The sequence below is a fragment of the Thalassophryne amazonica genome, chromosome 22 (genome assembly GCF_902500255.1).
Source record: "Thalassophryne amazonica chromosome 22, fThaAma1.1, whole genome shotgun sequence".
Taxonomy (NCBI): domain Eukaryota; kingdom Metazoa; phylum Chordata; class Actinopteri; order Batrachoidiformes; family Batrachoididae; genus Thalassophryne; species Thalassophryne amazonica.
The window spans coordinates 6,357,647-6,376,457 of NC_047124.1; the positions used below are offsets into that span (position 1 = coordinate 6,357,647).

At 41.6% G+C, this 18,811-nt stretch overlaps 1 protein-coding gene across 1 annotated transcript in view; it reads left to right on the forward strand.

Annotated features, from left to right (window-relative positions):
- Positions 1-18,811, forward strand: part of stab2 (stabilin 2) — a 48,575-nt gene that overhangs the window by 16,442 nt on the left and 13,322 nt on the right. Inside the window, exons 22-49 of the mRNA XM_034163141.1 lie at positions 694-805; positions 887-1,067; positions 1,320-1,413; positions 2,695-2,853; positions 2,943-3,038; positions 3,185-3,277; positions 3,478-3,525; positions 3,643-3,776; positions 3,894-3,993; positions 4,248-4,325; positions 6,154-6,243; positions 6,328-6,435; positions 6,707-6,838; positions 7,489-7,617; positions 8,017-8,079; positions 8,204-8,302; positions 8,406-8,601; positions 12,680-12,775; positions 13,249-13,306; positions 14,009-14,082; positions 14,176-14,301; positions 15,453-15,526; positions 15,889-15,960; positions 16,823-16,942; positions 17,017-17,061; positions 17,133-17,225; positions 17,386-17,541; positions 17,616-17,744. Of these exons, the coding sequence (XP_034019032.1) occupies positions 694-805; positions 887-1,067; positions 1,320-1,413; positions 2,695-2,853; positions 2,943-3,038; positions 3,185-3,277; positions 3,478-3,525; positions 3,643-3,776; positions 3,894-3,993; positions 4,248-4,325; positions 6,154-6,243; positions 6,328-6,435; positions 6,707-6,838; positions 7,489-7,617; positions 8,017-8,079; positions 8,204-8,302; positions 8,406-8,601; positions 12,680-12,775; positions 13,249-13,306; positions 14,009-14,082; positions 14,176-14,301; positions 15,453-15,526; positions 15,889-15,960; positions 16,823-16,942; positions 17,017-17,061; positions 17,133-17,225; positions 17,386-17,541; positions 17,616-17,744 (2,955 nt within the window). The remainder of the gene's footprint in view (positions 1-693; positions 806-886; positions 1,068-1,319; positions 1,414-2,694; positions 2,854-2,942; positions 3,039-3,184; positions 3,278-3,477; positions 3,526-3,642; positions 3,777-3,893; positions 3,994-4,247; positions 4,326-6,153; positions 6,244-6,327; positions 6,436-6,706; positions 6,839-7,488; positions 7,618-8,016; positions 8,080-8,203; positions 8,303-8,405; positions 8,602-12,679; positions 12,776-13,248; positions 13,307-14,008; positions 14,083-14,175; positions 14,302-15,452; positions 15,527-15,888; positions 15,961-16,822; positions 16,943-17,016; positions 17,062-17,132; positions 17,226-17,385; positions 17,542-17,615; positions 17,745-18,811) is intronic.

Below are 18,811 nucleotides of genomic sequence, written 5' to 3' on the forward strand. Positions count from 1 at the left end.
GGTGACCAGAGTGGGAAGGACCAGGGTGGAAATGATTGGGGGGGCTAACTAGGTTGGCAAGGACGAGATTGGGAATGACCACGGTGGGAACAAAGAGGTTGGGAAGAATGAGGGCAGGGGTGGGGTGGTCAGATGACAAATAGGTTGGGAAGGACGGGGTGGCAACCAGGGTGGGAAGGACCATGTTGGGAACAACCATGTTGGGAAGGACAAGGATGGGCACGACCAGGTGAGAAGGACCAGGTTGAGGACGTCCAATGTGGGAACGACTGTGTTGGGAACGACAAGGGTAGGAATGACCAGGTAAGAAGGACCAGGGTGGGAATGACCAATGTGGGAACGTCCACATTGGGAAGGGCAATTGTGGAACAACCAGGTAAGAAGGGCCAGGGTGGGAAGGACCAGGTTAGGAAGGACCAGGGTGGGAAGGACCAGGGTGGGAATGACCAGGGTGGGAAGGACAAGAGTAGGAATGACCAGGTGAGAAGGACCAGGGTGGCAACGACCAATGTGGGAACGTCCATGTTGGGAAGGGCAATTGTGGGACCAACCAGGTAAGAAGGGCCAGGGTGGGAAGGATCAGGGTGGGAACGACCATGTTGGGAATGACCAGGTGAGGACCATGTTGGGAACAACCAGGGTGGGAACGACCAGGGTGGGTGCGCCAACCTTATTGTTGTTGTTTTGTGACAGTGTGTTGAGGGAATCACAGGAAATGGAACCTGTATCTGTGAACCAAACTTCAGAGGGTCCCGCTGTCAGTACTGCTCCAACGCCAACAAATATGGACCCAGCTGTGACCGCGGTATGTCTGTGAGCTTTGATCCCCTGACAGCTGACAGACGGCGGGCATCCCTGAACCTGGTCCGTGTGTCTTTGTCTGCAGTGTGCGGCTGCATCCACGGGTTATGTGACAACCGTCCAGATGCCGACGGACGCTGTAAAGTCGACTCGTGTTTGTCAGGTTACACCGGACCATACTGTGAGCGCCAGACCCAGGCCTGTGGCATCCATGTTCAGTTCTGTCACGCCCACGCAGACTGTGACTTCAGCCAGGGGGCGCAACAGTGCGTATACTGCACCTCACCACAGCGATGTGAAAGCAACTTTTAAAGCAACACATTTAGAAGAACATCTGCAGTAATAAATGTGTTAATGTAGAATATTTATGACCTCACTTATGAGGTAAATAAAAAATAACAGCAGGGGGCAGTATAAGAAAAACAGGCAAAACCTAAACATTTATCAACTAAATTGTCATAAACTAACCCTGTTACTATAGTGATCATTCGGCGTGTCTGCTGTTTTTTTGTTTGCAGGTGTGTCTGTAAATCTGGTTACCAAGGCGACGGCATCACTTGTGTGGAATTGGATCCGTGTGCGCCGCCTCAACGAGGAGGCTGCAGTGTGAATGTAAGTCAGATCACATTTCATTTTACGAAATCCAAAACCAGTTCAAACCCGGAGGCATAGAGACGAGTCACGTAACTTGGACTTGAACCAGAGTGAAATTTCAAACCAGATTTATTTTGCTTGGGGTTTGTGATTAGCACTGGACCTGAGCTTCATATCCTCAACCACCAAAAATCAGGAACTGTGTCATAGAAGAAGAAGCCATTGGTATTGATTGGTATTCCTGGATTGCACAACTTGAAACTGGTGAGGGTCTGAGATTCACCCTGCACAGGATGCCATGCCCTGGCTAGGTGGATGGGACCATGCAAATGATCTTGTTTAAGGACACAGACAAGTAGCAGGACCAGGAATCGAATCCAGGTCTACGTATTGGAAACCGGCACAGAACGGAACTGGGTGGAATTGAACTCGGGACTTACTTCTTGCCACTGTTGCAGCTAATCACATAACACACCAGGCATGTTGGACAAGTCTCCTACGCTGTTCAGTCTGTCCATGAACTGAAATATCATGGAGTCCAGCAACTTGGATGCCTTTTCATTGGTGAGGAAACGTTTACTGGCCTTGACTTTGAAGTTGATGCTATGATCATTGTGGTATCAATGGATACCCTTAGTGAGGAATCAGCGTGTCTGGATTTGACATTGTCCTGGATCCAGACTAAGATTCAGGCTTTCAGTGATTCCCTGGACTCATCCATCAGAAATGTATCCGTATATGGTGAAAGTGTTGAACTTGTAGAGACATTCACTGATCTTAGCGGTGATGTTCATGTCTCTTGGTCTTCAGATTTTGAGATCCAGTGATGGTTGGGAAGATCTTATGAATGCAAAGGTCAGAGGTGTTTGGTGACAGTGATATCTTTACCAGAGAATGAAGGTCTAGGTCTTTAGGGTCCTGGTGCTTCCTGACTTACTCTATGGTTGTCAAATTGGACTTTAACCAATGAGCTAAGGTGATGCCTGGATGTCTTTGGTACCAAGTGTCTTTGGGCGATCCACTGGTCCCCTTGTTTCAAATGAGAGGTTACTTTAGTGAGACTCAGAATGACTGGGCGGGGGGGGTGGGGGGTGGAGAGATTCTGGTTCCTCCCATTGTGTAAACACACAGAAGAGGCTCCTCCCCCTGAATTTAATGGTATTGCTTGGTCACATGACCATATGTATCTTATATTTCTGTTATGCTGAACTCTTCAGGCTCTATTTTGGGACCATGTGAGTTTCTCCTCTTCTGCTAAGTCGTATTTGATGGGTCTAAACTCTTTTCTGCCCCCTACAGGCAGAGTGTATAAAAACAGGTCCAAGCACACACCGGTGTCAATGTCTGTCAGGATGGACGGAGGATGGGGATGAATGCCGGCCAATCAACATATGTGACGGTCCGGATAGGGGCGGCTGCCATGTCAACGCTACCTGCATCTCCGTAGGACCCGGACAGGTAATCTTGCTTTAAAGGACTCGGAGCTGTGGTCCAGTAGAGACCCCAGGGAGTGATTAGTCTTGATCCTGTCCTTTTTATACCAACAGCGTAACTGCATGTGTAAGGCGGACTACACAGGGAACGGGCGGGACTGTGAACCCCTTAACCAGTGCGTTCTCCAAACTGGAGGCTGCCATTACCTGGTGAGGAGCTTAAATCCCAGACGTGGGTCCGCTGGACATTAATATTTACCTTGTTTTGTGAGCGCACATGCACAGAAAACCAGCAAAATAACAAATCTGCAGAGATTTAAAGGGTTTTCATCACGAGCTGATGTTTGTTTGTGCAGGCTGACTGTCGGCTGATCTCGGGTCAGTGGAAATGTGTTTGCGAGGACGGATACGCTGGTGACGGGAAAATATGTTACGGCACCGTGGAACAGGTCGGAATTTTAATGAAAATAAAACAGATCTGGATTTGGACACGAAGGCGAGAGACAAAATTATAATAAGACTAGAGATGAAAGTAGAGATTTTAAACAAGATACAGATTAGAGCAAGGCAACATGTCAGTCGTGATATTTTATTATTTTGCTGTTTTATTCTTACTGAGTGACACAGAATTAATTTGTGGGATTTTTAGGAGTTGATGACGCTACCAGATGTCTCTGAGTTCCTCACCTGGATAACTGTAGGTCTCATTTTCATTAATCCAACACAAAAAATACTTAAAAATGCTTGAGATGGCCTGTAAACCACCTTCATGTCCTCCACTCGGTTTTGTCTTTTTGTGTTCGTCCTGTCCCAGGACTCTGGTCTGTCCCAGATTCTGTCGGAGCAGAACATCACCCTCCTGGTTCCGTCTTCTGCTGCCGTGGCTAAAATGTCTTCAGAAGACAAGAAGTTCTGGACGTTAAAGGGCAACTTGCCAAGTCTTCTCAGGTCACATGGTTTTCTTTGGAGAGATGGCAGCTTTAATTTTTGAACAGTCACAAGTTCTAATGTCTGTTTTTTTCATGGATACGTCCTGAAATGAAATATCAATCTGCTCCCTGACAGAAATCACATGATTCCAGGAAACTATCCATCATCCAGCCTGAGCAGCATGTCCTCTGTGACATCACTTCTCAGGACAACACTTCCTTTATCAACCAATCAGGTGAGACTACAGGTGGCGAGGATGAAAGAGTCCATCCTTACATGTACCAGACTTGTACATGTGCTGAATACAGGCCGTGTTTAGCCTAGCATAGCACAAAGAGAGGAAGCAGGATGGAAAAATGCTAGCTTAGCTGAGCTTAGCTTAGCTCAGCAGCTTGAAGTATCCACATGAAGCATTTGAATAGGGTTAGCAACGCTGTGAAAGACACCCGAATGATCGCTGATATCATAATAATCTGTTTGCTCTGTCAGTCAACAGTTGTGGGAGGAGCCACCATTACCATATCGAATATAGCTGCAACCAATGGACTCATACATCTCATTGATAAGGTACAACGCCAATAATAATAGCAATAATAATAACAAGAGCAATAATAACACAATAACAACAGCAATAGCAACAACAATAATAGCTATAATCACAGCAATAATTATAACAATAATAATAACAGCAATAATAACACAATAACAACAGCAATAGCAACAACAATAATAGCTATAATCACAGCAATAATTATAACAATAATAATAACAACAATAATAACACAATAACAACAGCAATAGCAACAACAATAATAGCTATAATTGCAACAATAATTATAATAATAATAATAATAACAACAATAATAACACAATAACAGCAATAGCAACAACAATAATAGCTATAATCACAACAATAATTATAATAACAATAATAATAACAACAATAATAATGTAATAACAGCAGCAATGGCAACAACAATAATAATAACAACAATAATAACGTAATAACAGCAGCAATGGCAACAACAATAATAGCTATAATAACAACAATAACACAATAACAGCAGCAATAGCAACAACAATAACAGCTATAATAACAACAATAACAACACAATAACAGCAGCAATAGCAACAACAATAATAGCTATAATAACAACAATAACAACACAGTAACAGCAGCAATAGCAACAACAATAATAGCTATAATAACAACAATAACAACACAGTAACAGCAGCAATAGCAACAACAATAATAGCTATAATAACAATAATAACACAGTAACAGCAGCAATAGCAACAACAATAATAGCTATAATAACAATAATAACACAATAACAACAGCAATAGCAACAACAATAATAGCTATAATAACAACAATAATTATAATAACAATAATAATAACAATAGTAACACAATAACAGAAATAGCAACAACAATAATAGCTATAATAGCTATAATAACAACAGTAATTCTAATAACAATAATAATAACAATAATAACAACAATAATAGCTATAATAACAACAATTATAATAATAACAACAATAATAATAGTAACACAATAACAACAGAAATAGCAACAACAATAATAGCTATAATAGCTATAATAACAACAGTAATTATAATAACAGTAATAATAACAACAATAATAACAACAATAATAGCTATAATAACAACAACTATAATAATAACAATAGCTATAACAACAATTATAGTAACAATAATAATAGCTATAATAACAACAATAATAACACAATAACAATAATATTTATAATAATAACAATAATAGCTATAATAACGCAATAACAGCAGCAATAGCAACAACAATAATAGCTATAATAACAACAATAATAACACAGTAACAGCAGCAATAGCAACAACAATAATAGCTATAATAACAACAGTAATAACACAATAACAGCAGCAATAGCAACAACAATAATAGCTATAATAATAACACAGTAACAGCAGCAATAGCAACAACAATAATAGCTATAATAGCTATAATAACAACAGTAATTATAATAATAACAATAATAATAACAATAGTAACACAATAACAACAGAAATAGCAACAACAATAATAGCTATAATCACAACAATAATTATAATAATAACAACAACACATGATGTTAAATGTGCATGTTTGTTTTTGACCAGCATGGTGCCTAGCAACAGTAACCATGTCAACGTCTCCCCAAACAACTCACACATACACACACACACACACACACACACACACACAAAACTCATCCACACACAAACATTAATTATGGAGAACAGTACACATGCACACATACATGTGCATACACACACAGACACACACAACAATCAACAATTAAGATCAAAGCTCAGTGATCAGACACATAATCTGATGTTTCTTCTCCTGTGTGCAGGTTCTGGTTCCAGATCAGAAACTGAGTGATGGTCTGCTGGCGTCGCTCGCTCTAAGGACGGAGTTTTCTCTCTTCAGATCGTACCTCATTGTACACACACAAATTTGCATTTTCACACAGCATGCACTTTTTCTTATTTGCATTTTATGGTTTGTTTGTTTGTTTGTTTTTCAGGAACACAATCTAACAAATGAGTTCACACAGTCGGACTGGTTCACCGTCTTTGCACCAACGGACGCCGCTGTCACAGAATACCTCACCAAAATGGCTGCCACTTCAATGGTATAGATAAATTGATAATTAATAATGTCCAATACCAGTATTACCTCCACCAGCCAATGGAGGAGGGCAGTTAGAATGTGTTTTTTTTTTTTCCCATCATGCCTGTCTGCATTTACATGGAGACTTGAGGAAATTTACTACAAACACTAGATAGGCCTTTATGATGTCATAAGTTACATGTGTTACAGCAGAGAAACAAAAGAAGACTATGTCATGTTGTTAAACTTTGTATCTGTCTTCACACACGTTCTGAAGCCTGTTTTTCTTTCAGGATATAAACACCACTCGTTACCATGTGGTGGCGTCAGAGCGCCTGCAGCTAAGCGACCTGCAGTCTGGAGGATACAAACAGACTCTGCTCGGATTCTCCTTCCAGCTCGGATTCTTCCCCCGAGATGGAAAGGTCAGAGAGAGTTGTATATCCAGCTTCCTGCGTCTCACCATAATGATATCGTGGTGTTTTTGTTTTATTTATTTATTTTGCACAACAGAAATTCCAAGTTCTCATTTGCCACTGAATGCAGCATATGTGTGTGTGATGTCAGTCAAATTTGGCCAAATCTCTAACTGATGCTAACGCTGTTGTTCATCATGTTGATGCATCATGATCTCTGTCCTCCTTTGGGTGTTGTTGATGTTCTGTATATTAAAACAAAGGAGACTGTATATCAGAATAAATGAGATTTAAACATATAAGATGATTTATCTTTGAGATTAGTTGAAATAATTTGTCATTTCGCAGTCATCCTGGGAAGAAATTTCGAAACGTTTACAGGAACTATTCTACAGGTTTGTCTCCAAAAAACACTGAAGAAGCTTCTTGGATGAGAAGAGAAACAAATTCAGTTGCAGTAAATGTTTGCATAAGTTGAAATAATGTTGCGCTGGCACTGTATTTTTTTTAATAAAAGAATAAATAAGACAATAATTTATCAGTTTGTATGTCAGGAAACAACAGCATTCTGTATTTGGCTTTTTTTTTTTTCTTGCTTGACTTTATTTATTTCTTGACTTTATTGTTTTTCTTGAACAAAGTGCTTGTTTGTTTTGCAGGTGTTTGTCAATGAAGCTCAGATCAACGTGTCGGACATCCTGAGCGGTAACGGCGTCATTCACGGTGTGACGGCAGTTTTACAAATCAAAAGAAATCGCTGTGATGACATTAGTTACGACAGCGTGAGGGTAAAACATCACTATCATTTTGTCTTTATGTCTGGAGAAAAGTTTGAAAGTTTTAACCCCTTAACGCCCATCGTCGCATATATGCTACAATCTCTGACTCAAATATGCAACTTACCAACTTGACCTGTATGCCCGTTGTCGCAAATTTGCAACATACCATCATTATTATTATAACATTATAACATAAAGTCATTACCAGAATACCCAATATTACTATCTAGTTTTTGTGCAAAAGTGAAATTAATAATCTCAACATTATTTACCATCTACTTAAAGGCAAAAACACACACAAAACTTTTAAATTTTTTATATACAGCTATATAAATTCAGGCATTAAGGGGTTAAATGTCATTTCAAAAGTAAATAAATCAGTGAAAAAATGTCTTTCTCTCTGTGCAGGGGCTATGTCTGGATTGTGTCTTTCCACGAGACAATGTCTGCCCAAATGGACTGACTCCAGACGTAAGAACAAATCTGACCAAATGTTCAGGTGGTCTGTAAACGGATCAACTTCTCCGATAATTCAATAACAACTATAAAACCAAACTTTAAATACAGTGTGTCAGAGTCTGTTTTTTGTTTTTAGAAATCCGCACAGACGATGCCATGTCTCTTCAAGAAGATGCTCAATGGAAAAGAAGTGCTGGCTTTGGGCTGCAGGACAAACTGCATGAAGTCACACATCGTACGTTTAGAGTGACTTATTTTTTTATTATCATGAAACACATTTGCATTCACACCTTTGCATTCAGACTTTGAGTCGACAATATAAAAACTTTGTGTTTCAGGTTCCTCTGTGCTGCAGCGGGTATTTTGGGGAGCATTGTGAACGCTGCCCCGGACCAAAGGGTCAGCCATGCTTTGGGAATGGACTTTGTATGGATGGAATCAACGGGATGGGAATCTGTCGGTGTAACAAGGGCTTTAATGGGACGGCCTGCGAGACCTGCAACAGCAACAAATACGGAGTCCACTGTGACCAGGGTTTGTATATCCACTGTGATTATAGTTTGTACAACCCCTGGCAATAATTATGGAATCACCGGCCTCGGAGGATGCTCATTCAGTTGTTTAATTTTGTAGAAAAAAAAAGCAGATCACAGACATGACACAAAACTAAAGTCATTTCAAATGGCAACTTTCTGGCTTTAAGAAACACTCTAAGAAATCAGGAAAAAAAATTGTGGCAGTCAGTAACGGTTACTTTTTTAGACCAAGCAGTGGAAAAAAACATGGAATCACTCAATTCTGAGGAAAAAATTATGGAATCGTGAAAAACTAAAGAACACTCCAACACATCACTAGCATTTTGTTGCACCACCTCTGGCTTTTATAACAGCTTGCAGTCTCTGAGGCATGGACTTAATGAGTGACAAACAGTACTCTTCATCAATCTGGCTCCAACTTTCTCTGATTGCTGTTGCCAGATCAGCTTTGCAGGTTGGAGCCTTGTCATGGACCATTTTCTTCAACTTCCACCAAAGATTTTCAATTGGATTAAGATCCAGACTATTTGCAGGCCATAACATTGACCCTATGTGTCTTTTTGCAAGGAATGTTTTCACAGTTTTTGCTCTATGGCAAGATGCATTATCATCTTGAAAAATGATTTCATCATCCCCAAACATCCTTTCAATTGATGGGATAAGAAAAGTGTCCAAAATATCAACGTAAACTTGTGCATTTATTGATGATGTAATGACAGCCATCTCCCCAGTGCCTTTACCTGACATGCAGCCCCATATCATCAATGACTGTGGAAATTTACATGTTCTCTTCAGGCAGTCATCTTTATAAATCTCATTGGAACAGCACCAAACAAAAGTTCCAGCATCATCACCTTGCCCAATGCAGATTTGAGATTCATCACTGAATATGACTTTCATCCAGTCATCCACAGTCCACGATTGCTTTTCCTTAGCCCATTGTAACCTTGTTTTTTTCTGTTTAGGTGTTAATGATGGGTTTCGTTTAGCTTTTCTTTCTTACAGTTCGGTCACAGACGTTGACTCCAGTTTCCTCCCATTCTTTCCTCATTTGTTTTGTTGTGCATTTTCGATTTTTGAGACATATTGCTTTAAGTTTTCTGTCTTGACGCTTTGACATCTTCCTTGGTCTACCAGTATGTTTGCCTTTAACAACCTTCCCATGTTGTTTGTATTTGGTCCAGAGTTTAGACACAGCTGACTGTGAATGACCAACATCTTTTGCAACATTGCGTGATGATTTACCCTCTTTTAAGAGTTTGATAATCCTCTCCTTTGTTTCAATTGACATCTCTCATGTTGGAGCCATGATTCATGTCAGTCCACTTTGTGCAACAGCTGTCCAAGGTGTGATCACTCCTTTTTAGATGCAGACTAACGAGCAGATCTGATTTGATGCAAGTGTTAGTTTTGGGGATGAAAATTTACAGGGTGATTCCATAATTTATTCCTCAGAATTGAGTGAGTCCATATTTTTTCCCTCTGCTTGGTCTAAAAAAGTAACCGTTACTGACTGCCACAATTTTTTTCTTGATTTCTTATAGCGTTTCTTAAAGCCAGAAAGTTGCCATTTGAAATTACTTTAGTTTTGTGTCATGTCTGTGATCTGCTTTTTTTTTCTACAAAATTAAACAACTGAATGAACATCCTCCGAGGCCGGTGATTCCATAATTATTGCCAGGGGTTGTAGATCCACTCTGATTGGAGTTTGTAGATATATACAGTACTGTTCAGAATAATAGTAGTGCTATGTGACTAAAAAGATTAATCCAGGTTTTGAGTATATTTCTTATTGTTACATGGGAAACAAGGTACCAGTAGATTTAGTAGATTCTCACAAATCCAACAAGACCAAGCATTCATGATATGCACACTCTTAAGGCTATGAAATTGGGCTATTAGTAAAAAAAAGTAGAAAAGGGGGTGTTCACAATAATAGTAGTGTGGCATTCAGTCAGTGAGTCTGTCAATTTTGTGGAACAAACAGGTGTGAATCAGGTGTCCCCTATTCAAGGATGAAGCCAGCACCTGTTGAACATGCTTTTCTCTTTGAAAGCCTGAGGAAAATGGGATGTTCAAGACGTTGTTGTACACACTAGTACACTGTGGTTATACAACTAAATACTAGTTTAATGATTCACAGGATTGCTAAAAAAGCAGTTTGAACATAATAGTTTTGAGTTTGTAGCGTCAACAGCAGATGCTATTATTATTGTGAACACCCCCTTTTCTACTTTTTTTTTTTACTAATAGCCCAATTTCATAGCCTTAAGAGTGTGCATATCATGAATGCTTGGTCTTGTTGGATCTGTGAGAATCTACTGAATCTATTGGTACCTTGTTTCCCATGTAACAATAAGAAATATACTCGAAACCTGGATTAATCTTTTTAGTCACATAGCACTACTATTATTCTGAACACTACTGTATATATCCACTCTTATCATGGTTAGTAGATCCACTGTGTTTGGAGATTGTAGATCCACTGTGATCATGGTTTGTAGATCCACTGTGTTATGAGTCTATATATCCACTCTTATCATGGTTTGTAGATCCACTGTGTTTGGAGATTGTAGGTCCACTGTGTTTTGAATTTGTATATCCACTCTGATCACTGTCTGTAGATCCACTGTGTTTGGAGATTGTAGATCCACTATGTTTGGAGTTTGTATATCCACTCTGATCATGGTTTGTAGATCCACTGTGTTTGGAGATTGTAGATCCACTGTGATCATGGTTTGTAGATCCACTGTGTTATGAGTTTATATATCCACTCATCATGGTTTGTAGATCCACTGTGTTTGGAGATTGTAGGTCCACTGTGTTTTGAATTTGTATATCCACTCTGATCATTGTCTGTAGATCCACTGTGTTTGGAGACTGTAGATCCACTATGTTTGGAGTTTGTATATCCACTCTGATCATGGTTTGTAGAGCCACTGTGTTTGGAGAATGTAGATCCATTGTGATTATAGTTTGTAGATCCACTGTGTTTGGAGTTTGTAGAGCCACTATGTTTGGAGTTTGTATATGCACTCTTATCGTGGTTTGTAGATCCACTGTGTTTGGAGATTGTAAATCCACTATGATCAAGGTTTGTAGATCCACTGTAATCATGGTTTGATCCACTGTGTTTGGAGTTTGTAGATGCACTGTGATCATGGGTTGTAGATCCACTTTTAACATGGATTGTGGGTCCACTGTGATTATAGTTTGTCGATCCACTGTTATCAGGGTTTGTAGATCCACTTTAAGTAGGGATTGTAGATCCACTGTGTTTGCAGATTGTAGATCCACTGTGTTTTGAAGTTGTATATCCACCCTAATCATGGTTTGTAGATCCATTGTGATTATAGTTTGTAGATCCACTGTGTTTGGAGTTTGTAGAGCCACTATGTTTGGAGTTTGTATATGCACTCTTATCATGGTTTGTAGATCCACTGTGTTTGGAGATTGTACATCCACTATGATCAAGGTTTGTAGATCCACTGTAATCATGGTTTGATCCACTGTGTTTGGAGGTTGTAGATGCACTGTGATCATGGGTTGTAGATCCACTTTTAACATGGATTGTGGGTCCACTGTGATGATAGTTTGTCGATCCACTGTTATCACGGTTTGTAGATCCACTTTAAGTAGGGATTGTAGATCCACTGTGATCATAGTTTATCAACCCACTGTGATTTTTTGTAGATCTACTGTTATTTTATTAAATCTACTGCAATCATGTTTTGTAGATACACTGTGGCTTATACACCCATTGTGATTGGGGTTTGTAGAATTAGTGTGAATAAATATTTATGCTGGGGTGGTGACCAAGAGGTTAGTGCACTTGGTTTCAGTGTGGAAGGTTCTTGGTTCAAACCCCACCCCTGCCACATTTCTCCATGTAATGTGGAGTTGCATCAGGAAGGGCATCCAGCGTAAAACTTGTGCCAAATCAATATGCAGATCCACCTTGGATTGGCGACCCCTAGTGAAAAACAAGGGAGCAGCTAAAGGGACTTACTTACTTGCTATGAAATGAATATTTGTGATTGTTGACAGATTTAAACTTCTTAAAATCTTCTTTGCAGAGTGTTTGTGTAAAAACGGAGATTGTAACGATGGACCAAATGGTGATGGGACTTGTGAATGTGACCTGGGCTGGAAAGGCATCCTGTGTGATGAAAGTATGAAAATAAATCTTTAATCTGAGATAATCTTGACACACAGAGATACAGCTGAGATAATCAGCAATAACATGAGAATTTTTTTTGAGATTTGATAACAAGCGTATGAGAGAAATTCAGAGATGTGAAACTTGAAGAAGAAAACTTGAGATCTAATAATAATGATGAGACAATGACAAGTAGTAAACTTGAAAATGAGAGATACTAAATTCAGGATATGAAATAGACCAGAAGTGTGAGAAACAAAGGCATGTTAAATGACTGAGATTAGAGATCAAATTGAGATGTGAAATGACTTTGAGATTAGACAAGACTGTAAAAGGTGAAATGATCCTGAGATTAGAGATAAATTGTGGATGTGAAATTACCTTGAAATTGGAGTTAAATTCAACATATGAAACCAAAAATTAGAGATAATTATGAGATGATGCAATCGCATCACTCTAATCTGATTGTTTGTTTGTTCATCTCAGAAATTGAATCTGCACCTGATGAACTTTGTGGTTCTGTTAAATGTCACACGAGTGCAAAGTAAGTGAATGTCTCTTTGTCTTTTGACTTTAATGTGACTTTTGAAATATTTCAATATGTCAGCTATTTCTCTTGTGCTATGATGCAACATTTTTACAGTAACATGGTTTCTTTACAAAATGATGTTTTGTTCTCAAATTATTGCAGTTTGGAAATCACAGATTTGCCTTTCAGATTGTACCAGTGACACTCTGACATATTTTGACTAAACAACTAGAGTGGAGACAATTCACGATGGTCGACAACAACTAGCTAGGACTCGACTAGTCGTGGAATGTTCTTATAGTTGACTAGCTGGGTGATTCATATTTTCCTGCACAGCTGTCAAAAACAGAGACCGGTTTCCTGAGGGCTTAGATCAAGCAGGAACCAGCACAGGAACCAACACCCAGCAGTAGCCAGAACTCCTTCACTGAAAGCCTGAAGAAATTTCAGAACCACAAACTCTGGTTCCATGGAGTTCACCACATTAATGCCATATTTTCAACTTGTACCTCTATTGTTTTGTTTTTGTTAATTAAAGTTAACTTATGCTTTTACTGCTTAGATTTGGCCTCATTAATGTATTGCCCAGATTAGACTCCTATGACTCAGATTAGTTGGTTAATCTTGATTAGGTGGGACTAGCGCATGCTGTTGTTTTTCTGGTCTGTAACTTTTGTGTTTCACATCTTTTCTTAAAATGTTCTGGCTCGTTCACAGCTGTGTCCTCAGTCGGTTCGGACCGCGGTGTCTCTGTTCTGCTGGATTTCAGGGAAATGGAACCATCTGCACAGGTGAGAATAAGAACGCATCACCAGGTGTGTCAGGGATGTGTTCAGGTGTCACCTGTCCAAGTTATTATGTTTTTGGTTTATTTGTGTCTGCAGCTAAAAATGCGTGCGCGGTGAATAACGGAGGCTGCAGTCTCTACGCCATCTGTAAGCGGACTCGACCCGGGCGGCGGGACTGCGTTTGTAACTATGGTTACACTGGAGATGGACTGGTGTGTGTCGGTATGTGGTTTGGATGGACCTCTGGTCTGTTGTGGCTGGCGTGCCTGGCTGGCTTTTGTGTGTCTTCTGTTTCTGTCTTTTGGTTTTCCTCCCAGGTGGTGCGCATTTGGGACTGAGTGGCTGTGTAGCTGAGTTTATCAGGACCTCACCCTGATCACCTGAGGCTGATCACGTGCAGCTCGTCAGGACTCACAGCTGTGGTGGATCTACACGGATTGGAACATGGTGGCATTTAAGGCTGGAGTGCACAGTGTGTGTTGGCCAGAGACTCGACCTTGTGACCAGACGGGTGAGATCGTCGTCTCTAGAGCCATCTCCCATCAGTGGATGCAGAGAACGTCCAGGTTTGATGCATGGTCTGTGAAAGAGGAGGGGGTGAGGTCTCAAGCTCGTCAGCACACTTCCTGAGGTACGTTTGGTTTTGTGACTAACATTTATACAGTCAGTAAATGTGGTGTCCCTCACACCTTATTATATTGAGCTGTATGTTAGTCGTTTAAATCAGCTTCCACTGCAGTGGAGTTTTGTGAACGGGGTGTTCTATGCCTGCAGGGTGGGAAGCTGATTTGCAATTAAGCCAGGAAGTGTTTGCTGTTTGTACACCTTTGAGTGTTCTCTCTGTGTGTAGAGTGTGGACTCACATAATGATTTCTTCTTTCACAGACTCGGTTTGTTGCGGCCACCTGGGGGGTGTCGGCGGGGTCCTTGGGTCCGAACAGTTTTCTGGCTCCGGACCGTTAGCGCTGCTGGGGAGCGCACCGCAATCCACCACGCCAGACCGCGCACTCTTTTGTTGTTTACGTATCACTTCACTGTTATGTTTATTAAACTCTGTTATCCTTTGTACCGTGCTCTGCTTATTTCATACTGGGTCCTTCAAACGCTGGTCGGTTCTCCGGGCTGCGTCCGACACATAACATGGTCCACTGATGACCGATCAGGATTCAGGGCGCCATCAAGCAAACAAACCTAATTTTTAGAAATAACATGAAATAAGAACATGTTTGTTATTCATTTGGTTTAAAATATTAATGGTATTAATACAGTTCATTACATTAATTTATTAAAAATAAGCTCTAGACTTTAACTTTGTTTACTGGTTTTTAGTAAACAGCGACATCTGCAGGATTTTTTTTTGTGTTTTTCCACAGAGATAAATCCGTGTCTGAAAGGAAATGGAGGTTGCCACGTCAATGCAGACTGTGTTCATATTGGACCAAACAAAGTAAAAATTTATTTTCATACTGCCCACTAAGAATGTAAAATACAGACAACAGGGGTGGAGACAGAAATTCACTTTGAGGGCTGGGGTCTCACCATCCACCAGGTGACACAATCACTGGATCTCAGTCAGTCTGAAAGAGTTGGTTCAAAAAGTTTGATTTTTTTGCATGAGTCAAAAAGCCCCTGGTCTAATTTTGATGATCAGTAAAGGTTAAAGTAAGTTTCAGCAGATATAAAAAGAAAGTGGATTTCTTTTCTCTGCTTCAATAGAATTTCTGCATGTTTTTTATTATTATTATTATTATTATTATAAAAAACTCTTATTGTAATATACAAACATTTTCTTTTGTTTCTTTTCCACAGACTTCTTGTGTCTGTAATCAACATTACTCGGGCGATGGACTGAACTGTGAGCTCATCGACATATGCAAAAAGGTTTGATTTTATACATATAATAAGCATGCTCCAGAGGTGGGCGGAGCCTTTGTTTGAAGTGATGGTGATCGCATAAAAGCCAAGTGGCCTCGTATTGGAGCTGGGCCTTTAATTGAAGCGGCCTTACATTGAAGACAGGCCTTTAACTGAAGCAGCCTCGTATTGGAGACAGGCCTTTAAATGAAGCAGCCTCATATTGGAGCCGGGCCTTTAATTGGAGCGGCCTCATATTAGAGACAGGCCTTTAATTGAAGCCGCCTTGCATTGGAGCTGGGCCTTTAAATGAAGCGGCCTCGTATTGGAGCTGGGCCTTTAATTTAAGCGGCCTCGCATTGGAGACGGGCCTTTAACTGAAGCGGCCTCACATTGGAGGCCAGCCTTTAATTGAAGCAGCCTCGTATTGGAGCCGGGCCTTTAATTGAAGCGGCCTTGCAATGGAGTCGAGCCTTTAATTGAAGCGGCCTCGCAATGGAGACAGGCCTTTAACTGAAGCGGCCTTGTATTGGAACCGGGCCTTTAATTGAAGCAGCCTCGTACTGGAGCCGGGTCTTTAATTGAAGCGGCCTCGCATTGGAGACAGGCCTTTAATTGAAGCGGCCTCGTATTGGAGACAGGCCTTTAATTGAAGCGGCCTCACATTGGAGACAGGCCTTTAATTGAAGCGGCCTTGTATTGGAGCCGGGCCTTCTAAGCCTGTATATCTCATCGATGGGAAATTTCACTTTTTATTTGTGCAATACTGACAAGTGAAAATGAGGCGGGTGGTAGGGGGTTAATTGAAGCGGCCTTGTATTGGAGCCGGGCCTTTAACTAATTCACCGTAAAAACTCTGTGATTTAATTGTGCTTTGATGTGTTTCTAGAAAAATGGTGACTGCCACAGGCTTTCCAAATGTAATATGACAGGCCCGGGTGTTCGCACATGTACGTGTCCCAAAAACTACATCGGAGACGGATTGTCCTGCAAAGGCAGCGTGGCGAGAGTGAGTGCAGACAAACAAATTTTAAAAAGAAGTTACAGAGATATTTGAAGTCATAATACTTTGTTTTGGGACAGGAACTCCTGATCATGAAGTTAAGAGGCTTCTACATGTCTTTGGTGGTACGTAACAAACACGCTTCATTCTGCTGCTTCCAAAACGAGAAAACAAAAGGGCTCCATTTTGTCCTCAGGTGGCTGACATAAACCTGAGAGGTCGCGGCCCGTACACGGTCTTCGCTCCGTCCGAGGAGGCATACGCAAAGGACAGACAGTTTGAAAACAAGGTGATGAAATTCCTTCATTTGGTTGATTTGACTCATTTTTGCATCAAACGTGCTAATGCTAAGCTAGCATGTGTGATTTTTGTGTGAGACCACAATAACTCAGAAAGCAGCAGACAGATGAGCCTGTTGATACATTCTAAGATAGGACCGTTTGTTCCAGATGAAAGCACTGCAGTCCAAAAAAAACCAACAGGCTTATTTAGACGTCGTGTGTAACCACATCGTCTTGTGCCACACTCTGCTGCCCGGCGACCTGAGCCAACCCCGCAACCTGACTGCTCTGTCCGGCCGTGTCCTGACCACCAGCTCCATTCAGGTATCCAATCAGATGGCTGCATGGTCTTGTTTGGGTGAACCACATTTGAATGAAGGTTTTTTGGATAATTTCAGGGCAGCCTCTTTCTCAACAACGTTAATGTGATGTACAACAATGAGGTCGCTGTCAACGGGATCATCCATGAGGTCGACACCATTCTTTTTCCTCCCGACATCGACAATCAGAAGGACTCAACAGTGCCGGTATGTAGAGACTCACAGAGACTCTGTACAACACCAACTCAAACCTCAGCTTAGTCATGTTAGCATTAAGCTAGTCTGGTGTCTGCATGAAGGCATGCCTCACTCCACCATCTCACTCCACCATCTCACTCCACCACCTCACTCCACCATCTCACTCCACCACCTCACTCTACCATGTCACTCCACCACGTCACCCCACCACCTCATTCTACCATGTCACCCCACCACCTCACTCTACCACCTCACTCCACCACCTCACTCTACCATGTCACCCTGCCACCTCACTCTACCACCTCACCCTGCCACCTCACTCTACCACCTCACTCCACCACCTCACTCTACCACGTCACCCCACCACCTCACTCTACCACCTCACCCTGCCACCTCACTCTACCACCTCACCCTGCCACCTCACTCCACCACCTCATTCTACCATGTCACCCCACCACCTCACTCCACCATGTCACCCCGCCACCTCACTCCACCACCTCACTCCACCACCTCACTCCACCACCTCACTCTACCACGTCACCGCACCACCTCACTCTACCACCTCACTCCTCATCTCACCCCACCACCTCACTCCACCACCTCACTCCTCATCTCACCCCACCACCTCACTCTACCATGTCACCCCGCCACCTCACTCTACCACCTCACCCTGCCACCTCACTCTACCACCCCACTACCTCACTCCACCACCTCACTCCTCATCTCACCCCGCCACCTCACTCTACCATGTCACTCCACCACCTCACTCCTCATCTCACCCCGCCACCTCACTCTACCACCTCATTCTACCATGTCGCCCCAGCACCTCATTCTACAACACCCCACCACCTCACTCTACAACCTCATTCCACCACCTCACTCTACCACGTCACCCCACCACCTCACTCCACCACCTCACTCTACCACGTCACCCCACCACCTCACTCTACCAGGTCACCCCACCACCTCATTCCACTACCTCACTCTACCACGTCACACCACCTCACTCACCACCTCACCCCCACCACCTCACTCTACCACGTTACCCCACCACCTCACTCCTCATCTCATCCCAC